This window comes from Pleurodeles waltl, chromosome 5 (genome assembly GCF_031143425.1).
Source record: "Pleurodeles waltl isolate 20211129_DDA chromosome 5, aPleWal1.hap1.20221129, whole genome shotgun sequence".
NCBI classification, from domain to species: Eukaryota; Metazoa; Chordata; class Amphibia; order Caudata; family Salamandridae; genus Pleurodeles; species Pleurodeles waltl.
Genome location: NC_090444.1, coordinates 883,348,258 through 883,361,934, shown reverse-complemented (window position 1 = coordinate 883,361,934; position 13,677 = coordinate 883,348,258). Strand labels below are relative to the sequence as shown.

General features: G+C 49.1%; 1 protein-coding gene across 1 annotated transcript in view; it reads right to left on the bottom strand.

Moving 5' to 3' along the window:
• NUP133 (nucleoporin 133) overlaps positions 1-13,677 on the bottom strand; it is a 942,256-nt gene that overhangs the window by 722,485 nt on the left and 206,094 nt on the right. Inside the window, exon 8 of the mRNA XM_069234985.1 lies at positions 1,364-1,434. Within this exon, the coding sequence (XP_069091086.1) occupies positions 1,364-1,434 (71 nt within the window). The remainder of the gene's footprint in view (positions 1-1,363; positions 1,435-13,677) is intronic.

Sequence of the window (13,677 nt, the reverse complement as noted above, 5' to 3'; positions counted from 1 at the left end):
TTGGAATGGGATGATGATGATGATGGACTCAGTGAACGAGCCTGTGACCATTCTCTGGACCGAGATCTCGACTTGCGCAGAGTAGAGCGCTGGGCCACCCTCAAGCTTTACGGACCGCTCTCTCAAAGTGTTCAGATCCATGGCCCGACACTCGGAGCACAACTTTGGGTCATGGTCATGCTCCAGGCACTAAAGATACACGAGGTGCAGATCAGTCATGGGCATCGCTCGATGACAGGATCCACAGGACTTGAAGTCTACCTTTCTAGAAGACAGCCTTGATGCACCAGGAGAACTCAAAGGTTTTGACACAAAGTTGAAAAAAGGCAGTCAAAAAGTGACTGAGGGGTAGCTCTATTCATATCAGTGCTTATTGGCGGCGAAAGATAAGAACAGATGTCAGCGTATCAGGGTGGCGCCTACATAGGAACCACATCATATCCAGCGGGGACAACGTAGTAGATGGACGCAGAGCCAATCAGTGCCACCTAATGGGGCATAGAAGTACTGCTCACGAAAATCTCCAGATCCAATCAGACACCTAGGGGAAATTCGTAAGCAAGGAATCTAGAAGTCTCTGAGATATTCCTGCACCGAAAGCGAACACTGGGAATTTCATTTCTGTTATTTCCCACTTTCACTGTGGAATCAGACTTAATTGGCCACTCCCTGTGTGATTTACAACTGAAACCTGCATATACAGATTTGAGAAAATGTAAACAATGGCGCATTTCTTGTATGTTAGTTTCTTCAGGGTATCAGGTCAAAAGTGGCTTAATAAATAACTTTCAAAAAACACTCTCTGCACATAAACCATCTAAATGAGATGCTCAGGGAGATGAGACGAGATTGTAGTCACTCAAAAGTTTTAAATAAATAATTAGAATGGAGAGAAACGGACCGCTGCACTTTGCATTAAACCAGAGAATACCAAAAAAACTTTGCAAAGATTCATAAATAACTATCACTTGCTTTTTGCCTTCAGAATAAAGAAACGGCATGCCGGAGAAATAAAATTGCAGCTTGTGCTAACATGGCCAAAATCATGTCCATTAACAACTTTGGCCTCAGATTCTGCAACAGGTTGTATTAAACCACAGTTCAGATCCAGCTGTATAGAGGCGCCTCTCTAAATTACCAAAACACTTCTCATTCTCTTGATACTACCTGATACGCATATTTTGCTCCAAAAAGAATTCAACAGGCCAAGCATAGATAAAGTAGTAGTATGCTTTATGGGTAAAGAGGCAGATGTATTTGCTGCAAATTCAAAGAAATAACCATAAAGTTCATGCATGAGCACTCTTCCATTCTCAATGAACATAACCCTTGCTTGAATCAAGCAATAAGAAGCAAATCCTACTTGTTTTGCTGCAAATCCAAGTACTGAATGTTAACTCCATCTTTAATGTCTTCATAGTTGCTTTCAGATCCCTAAAAACAGAAAACGAAGCATATGGTAAAAATACAAATAAATCTTTAAACAAATCTTTAAAGTATAATCCTATCCTAAAAACAGACTAGGCAACACCCTGAAAACCATAGTGCTACAACAGAAGTGTTCATGTAGTGATCTGTCAAAAATAGAGGTACAGTAGTGTCAGAAGTGAAATGACCTGTGCAGTCAGCTGGTATCTGGGTGTAGTACCCCCCCCCCACCTTTTTTGCCTGGTGTTGGTATGTTTTGGACTCTTATGCACTTGGATCCTGCTAACCAGGACCCCACTGCCACTTCTCTCTCCCCTAAATTTAGTTGCTGGTAAACTTTTTAGCCCCACATTTGGCATACCGGTGCACCCATGTGAGCCCCTAGTACATGGTACTTAGGTATCTAGGGCATTAGTACAAAAGGTGTCTCACACGGGCTGCAGCATGTATTGTGTCACCCACGGGTGCCCACACAAACTGTCTGCAGGCCTTCCATTGTAGTCTGCGTGAAATGGTGCATGCATTTCACCACCAAACCTGGTCACTGCACTTAGCCATTATAAGTCACCCTTTGGTAGGCATTTCAGCCCAGGGGCAGGGTGCATGTCTCTACGTGTGAGGGTACCCCTACATGAGCCAGGTGCCTCTACAGACCCCAGGCCAATTCCTGGACTCTGTAAGTGCGGGGAAGCCATCTTAAGGTATGTAGTGGCAACGGTCAACACAAGTGTGCCAAATACATAATGGCCTCTCTGAACTTAGGCATGTTCGGTATCAAATATGTTGGAATCATGCAACTACAACAATTCCAGTGTTAGTTGCATGATAACGTACTCTGGTGGTTCCTTAGAGGTTCCCCCAGTTCTGCCTGTGCAGCCTTACGGGGTCTAGATGCAAGCCCACGCTGCTGTTGACCCCAAACACAGTTCTGCCCTCCTGCCTGTGAGCAAGGCTCAAGCCGGAGACGCACAACAAAGGATTTCCTACAAGAGAGCGGTATTATCACCTCTCCCTGTGTATTACGTGTCTAGGGGCTGGGGTGGGATGGCCTTTGTGCACCACCAGACTGCTTCGAAGGACACATTTGGTACACTCCTTGCATAATTCAGTTTGCACCAGTTCAGGAACCCCTGGTCCCCGCTCTGTCACAAAACTACACAAAGGACAGGAGAGTGACCACCCCCTGCCCAGCTCCTCCCCCAGGGAGGTGCACAGAGCTCTGCCAGGTGGCCACTTGATTCTGCCATCTTAAAAATAAGATGTGCAGAGGCCCCTGGGAGCATCTGACTGATTAGGCCAGGTAGATGACGTCCCTGACCCCCCTCGGATAGGTGGGTCACTGCAGAGAGTGATCAACCCTACTTTTAGGGTTACTTAAGGGCTCCCTTGCGGGTGGGTCCTCAGATTCGTCGAGCAAGACTCTCCAAGGAACTCTCTGCAAGACGACATCTGCTCCTGGACTCTTGAACTGTTGCTGGTTTTCATTGGAACCGAACAAGTCTTCTTCTGGTGAGAAGTCTACCATTGCAACATTGTTTCTCCGGATCCTGAAATAATTCTGTAACATCCAAGGCTGCGCATCCTCCAGCGTCACAATAACTGTTTGTAGCTGGAAGCACAAAGGAATCTCCCTTAGAGTGAAGGAGTTTCTCCCCTGCAACTGCAGGCACCTCAAGGTAACGTCGACCGGCTGGTGGGGTCTGCTGTCCACGGACATCTAAAGATCCTGCAGCACAAGTGGTGAGTCTGTGGCATCCTCTAGGCCCTCCTGGTCTTCTAACCAAAGTGGGAGACTGTGGGCCCCTGCTCCAGCCACCCAACTGGAACCCCTACACACTGCGACTGTTGCACTTGCCAAGGCTTGCTGAATCTTTCTCAAAGAGATCTTCAGGCACCAAGAAGCCCCGGCCTTCAGCACTCTGCATTGTGAAGATCAGCCCTTGTCCTGCAGCTCCTGTGAAGTGGGACGTCTGATTTTTTGTGTGCTGGTGAGGCATCCTTATGACTCTCTATCACCTATGGGTTGCTCATGGTGTAGGTACCCCTGTCTTTCGGGTATTGTGGGGTAGGATTACTCTTCAGCCACCCTCTTGTCATCCTGGTTTTGTCTGAGTCCACTGGGAAGGGTCCTCAATTTCACAAACTCTAACCGCTACTTTCTGTGTTAGTCTTTGGGACATCTGGGTGGGTAACCACCTCACTCAGCTGCTGGGGTCACTTACCGTACTTACCTCTGGTGTTCCCAACTGTCCCTAGCCCCTAGCTAACTACCACACTTTCCTTGGTTGGGGGAGAGGGCGGGGGGGGGGCAGTCTTTCACATTCCACTAGTTTAGTACATGGCTTGACACAACTCCCCCAACCCGCAGGTCCCTGTGTATTTTTATGCTATTTCTGATGGTTATTGGCTAAAGGGAGATAGATATACCAATGCTAGTTTAGTAGTACTGTTGTAACAAAGTATCCTTTTAGGCCTTGAAAAATCAGAAACATTACTAGACCTGCAGGTCGAGTAGCTTGAACAAACTACTCGACCTAACTAATGTACTTGACCCAGAAACTGGTCTCAAATTGTGTGACCCTTTGCAAATATTGTATGTTAAAGTCACCTTTTTCTATATTCTCACAAGTGCACCTTCAAATATGCGTGTTCAGCATTTCTGCTGTAAAAAAGCCCTCGTTTGATGAAATGCACTAAACGTTTGCTCCATGTATGATAAATCTAGTGCACATATAGGGTACACATGATCCATGCGTGACATTCCCCTTAGTTTACTAATAGCTTGGCCATCAGGGCAGGAGTGTTTCTCAGTTTATGTTTAAACACTCCCTTTTAATAAGTATATTACTAAAGCATGATGAGGTAGCACACTGCCATCTACAGTCAGTAAATTTCCAAGAAATGTCCAAAATCCTTCCCACTAGCTTGTAGGTTTACTGATAAAACTATATAGTGTATTAACAATAATCTGAAAATAAGGTTTCAGAAAAAATATTTATCATTTGCACGTCACCAAGTAAAGTGTTTTGACTTTTTCATCCTATTAAAATATTTTTTTCATCACACAAGTACAAAACAAATTGGTCGTTCACAGCTACTGAAATATATTTTGAAATGTTTGTTAAGTTGACTTATTTATATAAATGTTGGGGGTTAGGAAAAACCCAATACCCAAAGCCTTTCATTTCACATGTGAGACAGTTCACCTTACAAAATCCTGGAACTCTGTAGTCAAAAGGAAGAGTATTTGCACTGAAAGAAGACCAACTGACTTTTGACCTCTGAGCACACAGAGCAAATGTGACAAGAATAAGATCTAAAGGCCTCTTAATTGCTAATTCAGTTTCTGTCTAGCCCTGCTTTATTTTGCAACACTTGTGTGGTTCTTTCTTGTAAGTGACTCACTCTCCGACTACCGAGGTATTGAAAGTGCTTTACATTCCTCCAGGATAATCTTTAGTCGCTCGCCTCAGCTACCCCTAGAGAGCTTCTGCTACCTGGATACCAATTCACCATCACTAAGGGTTGCCTGAACTGAGTATAGGGTGCCACACCATAGGTGTAAACCATAAACGGAGCCAGCCTTCTACAACCTGCAAGATAGGTAAAGCCACTGACTATCTGTGAGAGGCCAACTGTCAGCAAATCCGCCATAAGTGCAGCTGAATCCACCTTAGAACAGTCTTCACTGTAAAAGTTTAAATCACCTAATAACAAAAATTAATTTTTCTATATAAAAAATGAATCAATATGAAAACGGCAACACACTACTTTAAAGAAAAAGGGTGCTCGGAACCTAAGTACCAATCTTTCGGGGGGTGTAGAGGTAGTAGTAGTATACCCCAGCTGAACAGATAACCTGCAATTTACTGATGCAAAGTGGAGAAGTGAAGGTAACGAGTAAAACCATCTTCAGAGTTCCAAGTCTCAGGGTGCAACCATGTGTAGGCTCAAATACTGTACACATTAAAGGTTTAAGGACCAAATTAAGGTCCTACTGCGGCACAGTAACAGGAGCCTCAAGAAACGTATGAAAGTTCATGTAAGAAACACGTCACGAGCAGGTAACTTAAATAAAAAGGGCTCAGTAGGTATACAAAGAAAGTCTGAAGGAGCCAATAAATAAAGTCAAACAAGACAGGCTTGAAGGGGATCTACCTGTTTCCAGGCAGCCAGAATCAACTTTGTGGATGGATGGCGGGCAGCCAAAAAAATCACTTATTTGTCAATTTCGAGGAGAGCTCAAATCCATTTCACATAAGGAGGTGCATATTCTGGACACAGCAGGTCCTTTCGAAAGGGCAGTCTAAGTGAAGGGCAGATGTTCAGATTCAGCAGGCCAGGGTAACAAATTCCCCAAGCCCAATCAAGGGCTATCTAGATGAGCTGGGGCTACTCCCTCCTGGCCACCTTCCGAATCCCTGGCGGCAGCAGCATAGATGTGGAGGGTGTAAAGGAGGCCAAAGGACCACCGAAAGCGCAACACGTTACCCAAACAGCCAGAGAGTACTTCAGGGTGCAAAAGGCTAGGCACCTAATGTTTTCTGTGGTGGCGGAACGGTTTATTAAAGGTACACCCCATTGACAAAAAACACACTGCACCACCTCTCTGGGAAGACGCAATTTGTGATCAGCAAGATGACACTTTCTATGTCCACCCAGATGTTCAGGAAACCCACCAGTGACTGACCATCAGAGAACACTCACATGGGGTCTGAAGGGAGCCATCGCCAGAGCATCTAGACAGAGGGCATAGGTACCCACACCATGATCATGCTTCTAGGAAGCTGGCTATTTATACAGTATACCAAAAAAAGGTATGCTGTGTGAAGAGTCCAGAGATCCCCTTAGAAGTGGTCAGGGCTTTCTTCAAAAATCCCAAGTGCTCTATTAGTCATAGTGTGGTCGAGCAGCTTAGCCTAACTAAACAGGAGTATCAGACAATTGTTACATACACACAGTCAATAAATGATACACACTCAATAAGGACATTGTTTTTTTTAACACCAAGAACTTTGTTATTGGGTAAGTACTTTTTGAGTTAACAGTTTTGAAGAATAGAGCAAATACACTTGTATTGACTTTAACGCGCTAATGTTATTCTATGGGAAAAGAGGCATCTACTGTATACAGGTACTGAGCAACGACTTGAATGACTGCTCTTCTGAAGTTAAGTAAGGGGAAAGGTCCAAGGCAGCACCAACAGGTCACGTTGGTCAGTTCTGGGACATCTGGGTGCAGAGGTTCTTTTCAGCTTCGGGTGCCCTAATGTTATCGTATGGGAACAGAAACATATTGCATTTGGGCACTTAGCAAAGACTTACAGGACTTACTTTGGCAGTGGTGGTGACTATGGAGCAAGTCCGAGGGACCAAAGAGTTCACTTCAGGATGCACAGGGGCATCCAGGAACAGAGGTGTCTTACAGCATTGGGCTTCCCATTCACTTTAATGGAAAAACAGTCATTGAGAAAAGGGGTTTCAAGTGGGGACTAGGTGACCAGTCCAGCTGAACCCAAAGAAGGGCTCAAGTCTTGAAGGTGTTGGGCACCCAGGCACACCTTTAGTCCACAGCAACTCAGACTGTGGAGCGCATGTGCAATGGTTCTTTGTCTGGCAAGGTTGCAGTGCTTGAGACACTTGTGGTTGTCTGTGAAAACAGGCTGCAGACAGGGACTGTCCAACCAAATCTAACGGTGGGCTTAGCTCTCAAGGGTCTGGGGACCTTGCTGGCACTGCTGGCCATCTTTGAATTGGGCTGGGGGGCTTGGATGCAGTGGTGCTTACAGGTGTTGGGCTTTCGTGGTCGAAGGCACTTGTGGTTTCTGTATCGTGGACAAAGAGGCTGCAGGCAAGGACAGCGGGTCCAATCCAACTAAACCCAAGCAGGGTTCAGCTCTGGGTGGTCTCTGAATGTTGTGGGTACGGTCTGTTCACTCCTCCTCGGGCTGCGAGATTCTGGTGCAGTGCTGCTTTTTCCTGCGAGGTCACACTGGCATAGATTCGCGCTGGTCTTTGGTTCCTGCAAATATGCAGGAAAGCAGCTCCTCGGCTCCAAGTGAGATGCTGGTTACTTCTTGAAGTGCTGGCAGTCTTCCCAGGCTTTTGGAGGCTGATCAGCTGCAGGATGAGTCATCTTTGGTGTAATTGACGAGGACAGCAGGCAGGCCAGCAGGGTTGGCACCAAGTTAGTTGCTGCTCCTCAGTTCTTGCTTCTTATGGTTCTTCAGTGTCTTTCTCTGATCCAACGCATCTGAAGTTCTGGAGTCATTGAGCCCCCTAAAATACAAAATTCAGGGGCGTGGCCAAGATGGCAGCGTGAGCGGACGCGTTTTGTCCATGCTCCACCGCCTAGGCCCTTGACACGGCTTTGCGGCACCACATGGGGTGAAATTGGTGGCCCGGGGAGCGCATCGGACGCCCCAGAGGGTGGTGAGCCCTGGAGAGCCCAGGACGCCTGTGGTGACGCCGAGCGGGAGTGCGGTGTCGCTGGACCGGCGCCTGCGGTAGGCAGGAGAGGCCTGCGGCGGCTTGGGCCGTGTGGCTCTGCGGCCCTGGGGAGTGGTGCGGCAGCGGCCCAGGAGGGCGCCGCGTTATAGGCGTTATAGGTGCTTAGTGCGGGCTGTGGTGCGCTCCTGGCAGGGCGCGGGGGACCGGTGCCTGAGGACGGTGGGGCCTGGGCCCTGGGCCCCTGGCTGGAGGAACGAATGACTTGCTTATGTGCCTGGCATCTAGATCTGGCGATGAGCTGCCCTTAGTGAGGTGGGACCCTGGGCCCTTATATCAGAGGTGCAGGCAGCCCGCGGAGGACCCCAGTTGCGCTGTATCATAAGTGGCTGGAAGTGAAGGGTTCGCCACTGTCAGAAAGGGTTTGTAGTGGCTGGTGACTGCGTTGGGCCTAGGGTGACCCGGCCTCCGGGTGCACTTTTGAGGAGGCCTTGTTTGAGCTGCTGCTGCTGTGCAAGACATCCAGATCGGGGCGATGAACAGCTCCTGGTGAGGAGGGACCCCGAACCCTTTGCTCGGCGATGCAGGCGGCCCGCGGAGGACCTCATTGGCACCACAACATAAGGAGCGGCTGGGAGGTGAAGTGCCGTGCCACTGAGGGAAGAGGTTAGTGGTGGTTGGTGACTACGTTGGGCCTGGTGTGACCCGCGGGCAAATTTTTGAGGAGGCCTTGATTGAACTGGACGCCCGACACGGTGAGGGAATTGGAGTGATGGCGTCCGCTAAGGGCAAACGGGAGCGGACTGTCAGAGAGATGCTTACAGAGGCTCGCCCAGTGCCGGGCGGAGCTCTAGAGGGTCCACCTGCTGCGAAATCTCCGGAGGAGAGGGACGAGGTGGAAGAGGATGAAGGAGCCCCAGTCACGAGGGGTTTTCTGGCTTCCCTGTTCGACTCGCTCAGGAGCGATCTTCAGGAGTTTCGAAGGGACATCTCCCATGAAGTAAAGGAGCTGAGAGCAGAAGTCGCATCCCTCGGTGAAAGGGTGGCACAGATTGAGGAGGGTGAAATCTCCCGGGGAGAGGAGGTGGCGGATCTCCAACAAGAATGCATTCGTTTGCGGAAGCAACAAGAACTCCTCCAGCTTACGGAGGAGGACCTAGAGAACCGCTCACGCCGGCATAATATCCGCATTAGGGGAGCGTCGTCTGGGGCTGAGAAGGACGACAGAGTTTGTGGTGGAGCTATTTCGTTCAATTCTTGGCTTTGAGGAGTCCCGAGAAATTACGCTGGATAGAGTGCATTGGGCTTGGGGTGATGGAGATAGCCCCCCGGACATCCTGGCATGCGTCCACAACTATGGGCTTAAGGACAGTATACTGCAACGAGCGCGCAATCTCCCGCAGATCCAATTTAGAGGTCTCCAGCTCCAACTGTTTCAGGATCTTTCGGCACGAACTCTGTAGAGGCGTGGTGAATTTAAGCCTATTACGGAACATTTGCGGGCACAGGACGTGTCATATTCTTGGGGCCATCCGTTCCGCCTTGTTTTTCACTGGGAGGCGCAGCTCCACCAGGTGAAGTCCATATCGGAGGCGAACCGGATCCTGGGCCTGAGGGAGAGTGGCCAGGACCCGGGCGTGCAATTGGGCCCGAGCGGAGAGGGCCGTCTGAGTTGGAGGAGAAAGGAGAAAGTGGCAGCGGCCTACCGCATCGAAGCAGCTATCGGAGTGGAAGTCGTCAGTGAGCAATGTGGCAGCTGGGACCTATATCTAATTCCGGAGCGCCTGAGGGGGGCTGCTTAGCTTTGGGCCGCTTATTTGTCTGCTTACGAGCTGTTAGGAAGAGGCCTGGGCGGCGGGGTGAACGGGCCTAGATGGTGAACTTGGAGGTTCCACGGCCCAATCGAGACTTTATCCTCTTTGGAGATGAGTGAGAAGACATTGTGGTTGTGAGCACCGGTTGTGCGCATTGGTTGTTTGTTGGTGTGCTTCCCTAAGAGTCCGGTCTAGTAATAGTCATGGAGGAGTAGCCCGTGCCCCTCTGCCCCCGGGTGGCCCATTCTCGGCGATCACATGCCAGTTAAATGCATAAGTTTGAATGTTCGGGGGCTTAACAACCCAACCAAGCGGCTAGCGATTCTATCAGGTCTAGAGAAATCGGGGGGGGGTCACATTTGCCTATTACAAGAGACCCACTTGTTACATAAAGATACGTTCCGCATGCGCTCACAATGGTTCCCTAGACAGTTTTGGTCCTCAACTACTACTAAACATGCGGGGGTTGCAATATTGCTCTCGAGGACGTTCTCCGGGGAGATAGTTGGGAAGATACATGAAGTTCCAGGTAGATTCTTGGCTATCAGAATGAGGCTTGGGGCTTTTTCTTTTACTGTGGCTTCCCTTTATGCCCCGAATTCCCACCAGGAGGCTTTCTTGAGACAGTCAATCTCCCCTGTACTTAGTTCGCCAGATAGCGCTATCTTAATAGGGGGTTATTTTAATCTAGTAATGGACAACGAGCTCGACCGCTCGGGCCAACGTTTTGGATAGACTGGGGCCGTGCCGGAGATGGGGCGTCAATGGTTGGTTGAGTGTGGGCTAGAGGACGTGTGAAGGAAGTCCCATCCTACACTGCAAGATTATTCTTTCTATTCGGCGGCTACCAAGACCTACGCCGGGCTTGATCTTTTCTTGGCCTCGCAAGAGTTTATGTCCCGGGTTAGAGAGGCTACAATTGAGCCCAGGGCCTTGATTGACCATGCCCCTATTACTGTTGAATTGGCCATGGAGGTAGGGCGAGTCGGTACCCTGTGCTGGCGATTTAAGGACTCCTTGCTTCAGAGTGAGTCAGCAGTGGAGTCACTCCGACGGGCGATTGTGGACTATATTGTTAACGATGATGGCAGCACCTCCATGGGGATTGTCTGGAAGGCGTTGAAGGCAGTAGTGCGGGGTGAGGTTATGGCATTGTCAGCGAGGGATAATAGAGCAGAGAGAGAGGTGAGAGAAAGGCTAGAGCAGAGAGTGACTGCCCTGGAGCATTCTCATAAATCAACTGGTGCGCCCAGAATCTGGCGAGAGTTAGAGAAGGCGAGGAAGCAGCTGAAGCGATTAGACTGGGATAGGGCGGAATACGCAGTAGCACGTCTTAAGCACAAATATTATATTGGGAGCAACAGATGTGGAAAGCTATTAGCGCATCGGTTGCGAGCGCAACGTGCAGTGTCGACAGTTAAATTGATCCATTCCCCTTCCGGTGAAGCGGCCTGTACGAGTGATCAGATTGATGAGGCCTTTGAGGGGTTTTACCGGGGTCTATATGCGGCGGATGAGCGGGATGACGCTGCTCTGGACGTTTATTTGGAGGGTGTAGCAATTACTCCTCTTGGGGAAAGGGAGAGGATGTTATTAGACCAGGAGATAAGGCTAGAAGAAGTTGTATCAGCGATTTCCCGCCTGAAGAATGGGAAGTCCCCCGGCCCAGACGGGTTCACGGCATTGTTTTATAAGACTTTTTGTATGGAACTTGCCCCGCTAGGTCCTTAGTCGGTTCTTGAGCACAGACCATGAGGAAGACTTGAGAGCTCGGTGCCCCTTTATTTGGTCGTCCTCATGCCTCTCCTATTTGGGGGTTGAGTTAGCGACATCTGCCGCAAAAACGGTAAACCTAAACTACAAGAAACTGGTACGCGATATACAGTGAGATCTGGAGGTATGGGGGGAAACATAAGCTATCTTGGCTGGGCAGGGTGGCAGCGGTTAAGATGACGGTATTGCCACAAATATTATATATATTTCAGGTGCTCCTGTTGACCCCACACCCCCGGACGATTGCCACTCTACAATCTGCGGTCTTGAGATTTATATGGGAGGGTCGGCTGGCGCGTTTATCAAGACAGGTGCTATACCGCCCCAAGAGCAGTGGGGGATTGGCGATCCAGTGTCTTCTGAGATATTTTCAGGCAGTCCAGCTGCGCTTTCTTGTGGAGTGGAGTCGCCCACTCACGGAGAAGCATTGGTGTTTTATGGACCAGGCGGTGGCTGGCTCTCATATTTGGAAGGAGCCTTGGCTCCGGCGTAGACACAGAGCTAGAGGTCTTTATGCATCCCCGATTACTGGGACAACGCTGCGAGTGTGGGACATGGTGGCTTGCCGCTTAGGGCTAACTTCTTTTCCCTCTCCGATGACCCCCATAGGTGCGAACCCTGATTTTGAACCTGGGCTACATCTGGATGGCCTTAGACGCTGGTATGAGGAGGGTTGTAGGAGAGTGGGAAGTCTTTTTGACGAACAGGGGGTCTTGTCCTTTGACCAGATGAGGGAGGCCTACGGCCTAGTGGAGGAGGATAGGATGATGTATTATCAGGTTCGGCATTGGGCTCTCTTACCGGCGAACAGAGCTTTGATGGATAGACCTCACGCCATTTGAGAAATGGCTGTTCCTAAAGAAGGATGATAAGAGAATTATCTCAGAGCTCTGTCGCCTTCTGCAGGGAGCAAGCCGCCCGCCTAAGTCAAAGGGTCAGCTAAGATGGGAGAGGGAGCTGGAGAGAGAACTCTCGGATGAGAATTGGGACAGCATATTTTATAGAATACACCATACGGCATATTGTGTGGCAGGGACAGAGACATCATATAAAGTCGCCTCTTACTGGTACTATACTCCGGCGCGGTTGCACGCATGGGACCATAATAAGTGAGACCTTTGGTGGAGAGGGTGTGGAGCTATGGGCACATTGGTATATTTGCTCTGGGACTGCCCCAAGTTACACCATTACTGGGGAAATATTTTAGATGAGATAGATGCGGCGTTTCAGGTCACGATTCCGAGGTTCCCAACGTATATCCTACTGGGGTTGCACAATCCCCTTACTTTTCCCCTAAGAACTCTAAGGGGGAGGCAGATAGCCCTGGCACTCAATGCTGCTTTGCAACTGATTCTAGCTCTCTGGGGTACAGATAGGGTCCAGACTCGTGTTTCATGGCTCCAGAAGCTCTGGTTTATCCTCGCAATGGAGAAACTCACGCTAGCCACCCAGCAGTGGGCAGAAGATTTGGGTGCACTGTGGAAGCCATTTATTTGGCTTCTGTCTGCAGAATTCACTGAGCTGACATGCCCGACCTACCTGAGAGTCTTGAGACTGATCTAAATCATAGGTTGGAGTGCGAAATGGGGGGTTGCTAGAGGGGAACGACGATTGATAATCTAGGGGTTAAGGAAGGGAAGGATAGATGGATGTCACGGTCTCTCTGAGGGAAGCACTGTTGAAGTGTTTGTTCTTTTATATATGTTTTTGTGGTGCTCATCTGCGGGGCTGATATTCTGGAGGACTATTGGTTAACACCAGTGGACACATGTCTCAGAAAGGAGAAGATCCTTTGGGGGGGGGTCCATATTGGCATGGTTTTGGGAGTCCTGAGAAGAGACCTTTGTAGGATGCTATGACTTGCTATTGTGCTGATATCTATTATCTCGGTCCCGCGATGAATGGTGTTTTGTATGTTTAAATTCTTATAAAACAATAGACAGATTTGATCATAAAATACAAAATTCAGGGGCGTTATGGAAGTGGCAAGTAGTACCCAATGGGCTGCCTACCGTTGGAGTCATTACGCCCCTATATGACCACTTGCTGTTCTAAGTGGGCATAACCCTGTCCCAATTTCCTAAATACTTCCATCACCAAGATGGTGGAATTTCCCTTGAGTGATTCACATCAGGTAGCTCACCTTAGGGGTGTGTCTGACCGGGGGGTACTCCACTCCTCCTATTCTAATTAATTTCCTGCATATCCGGGTGCCA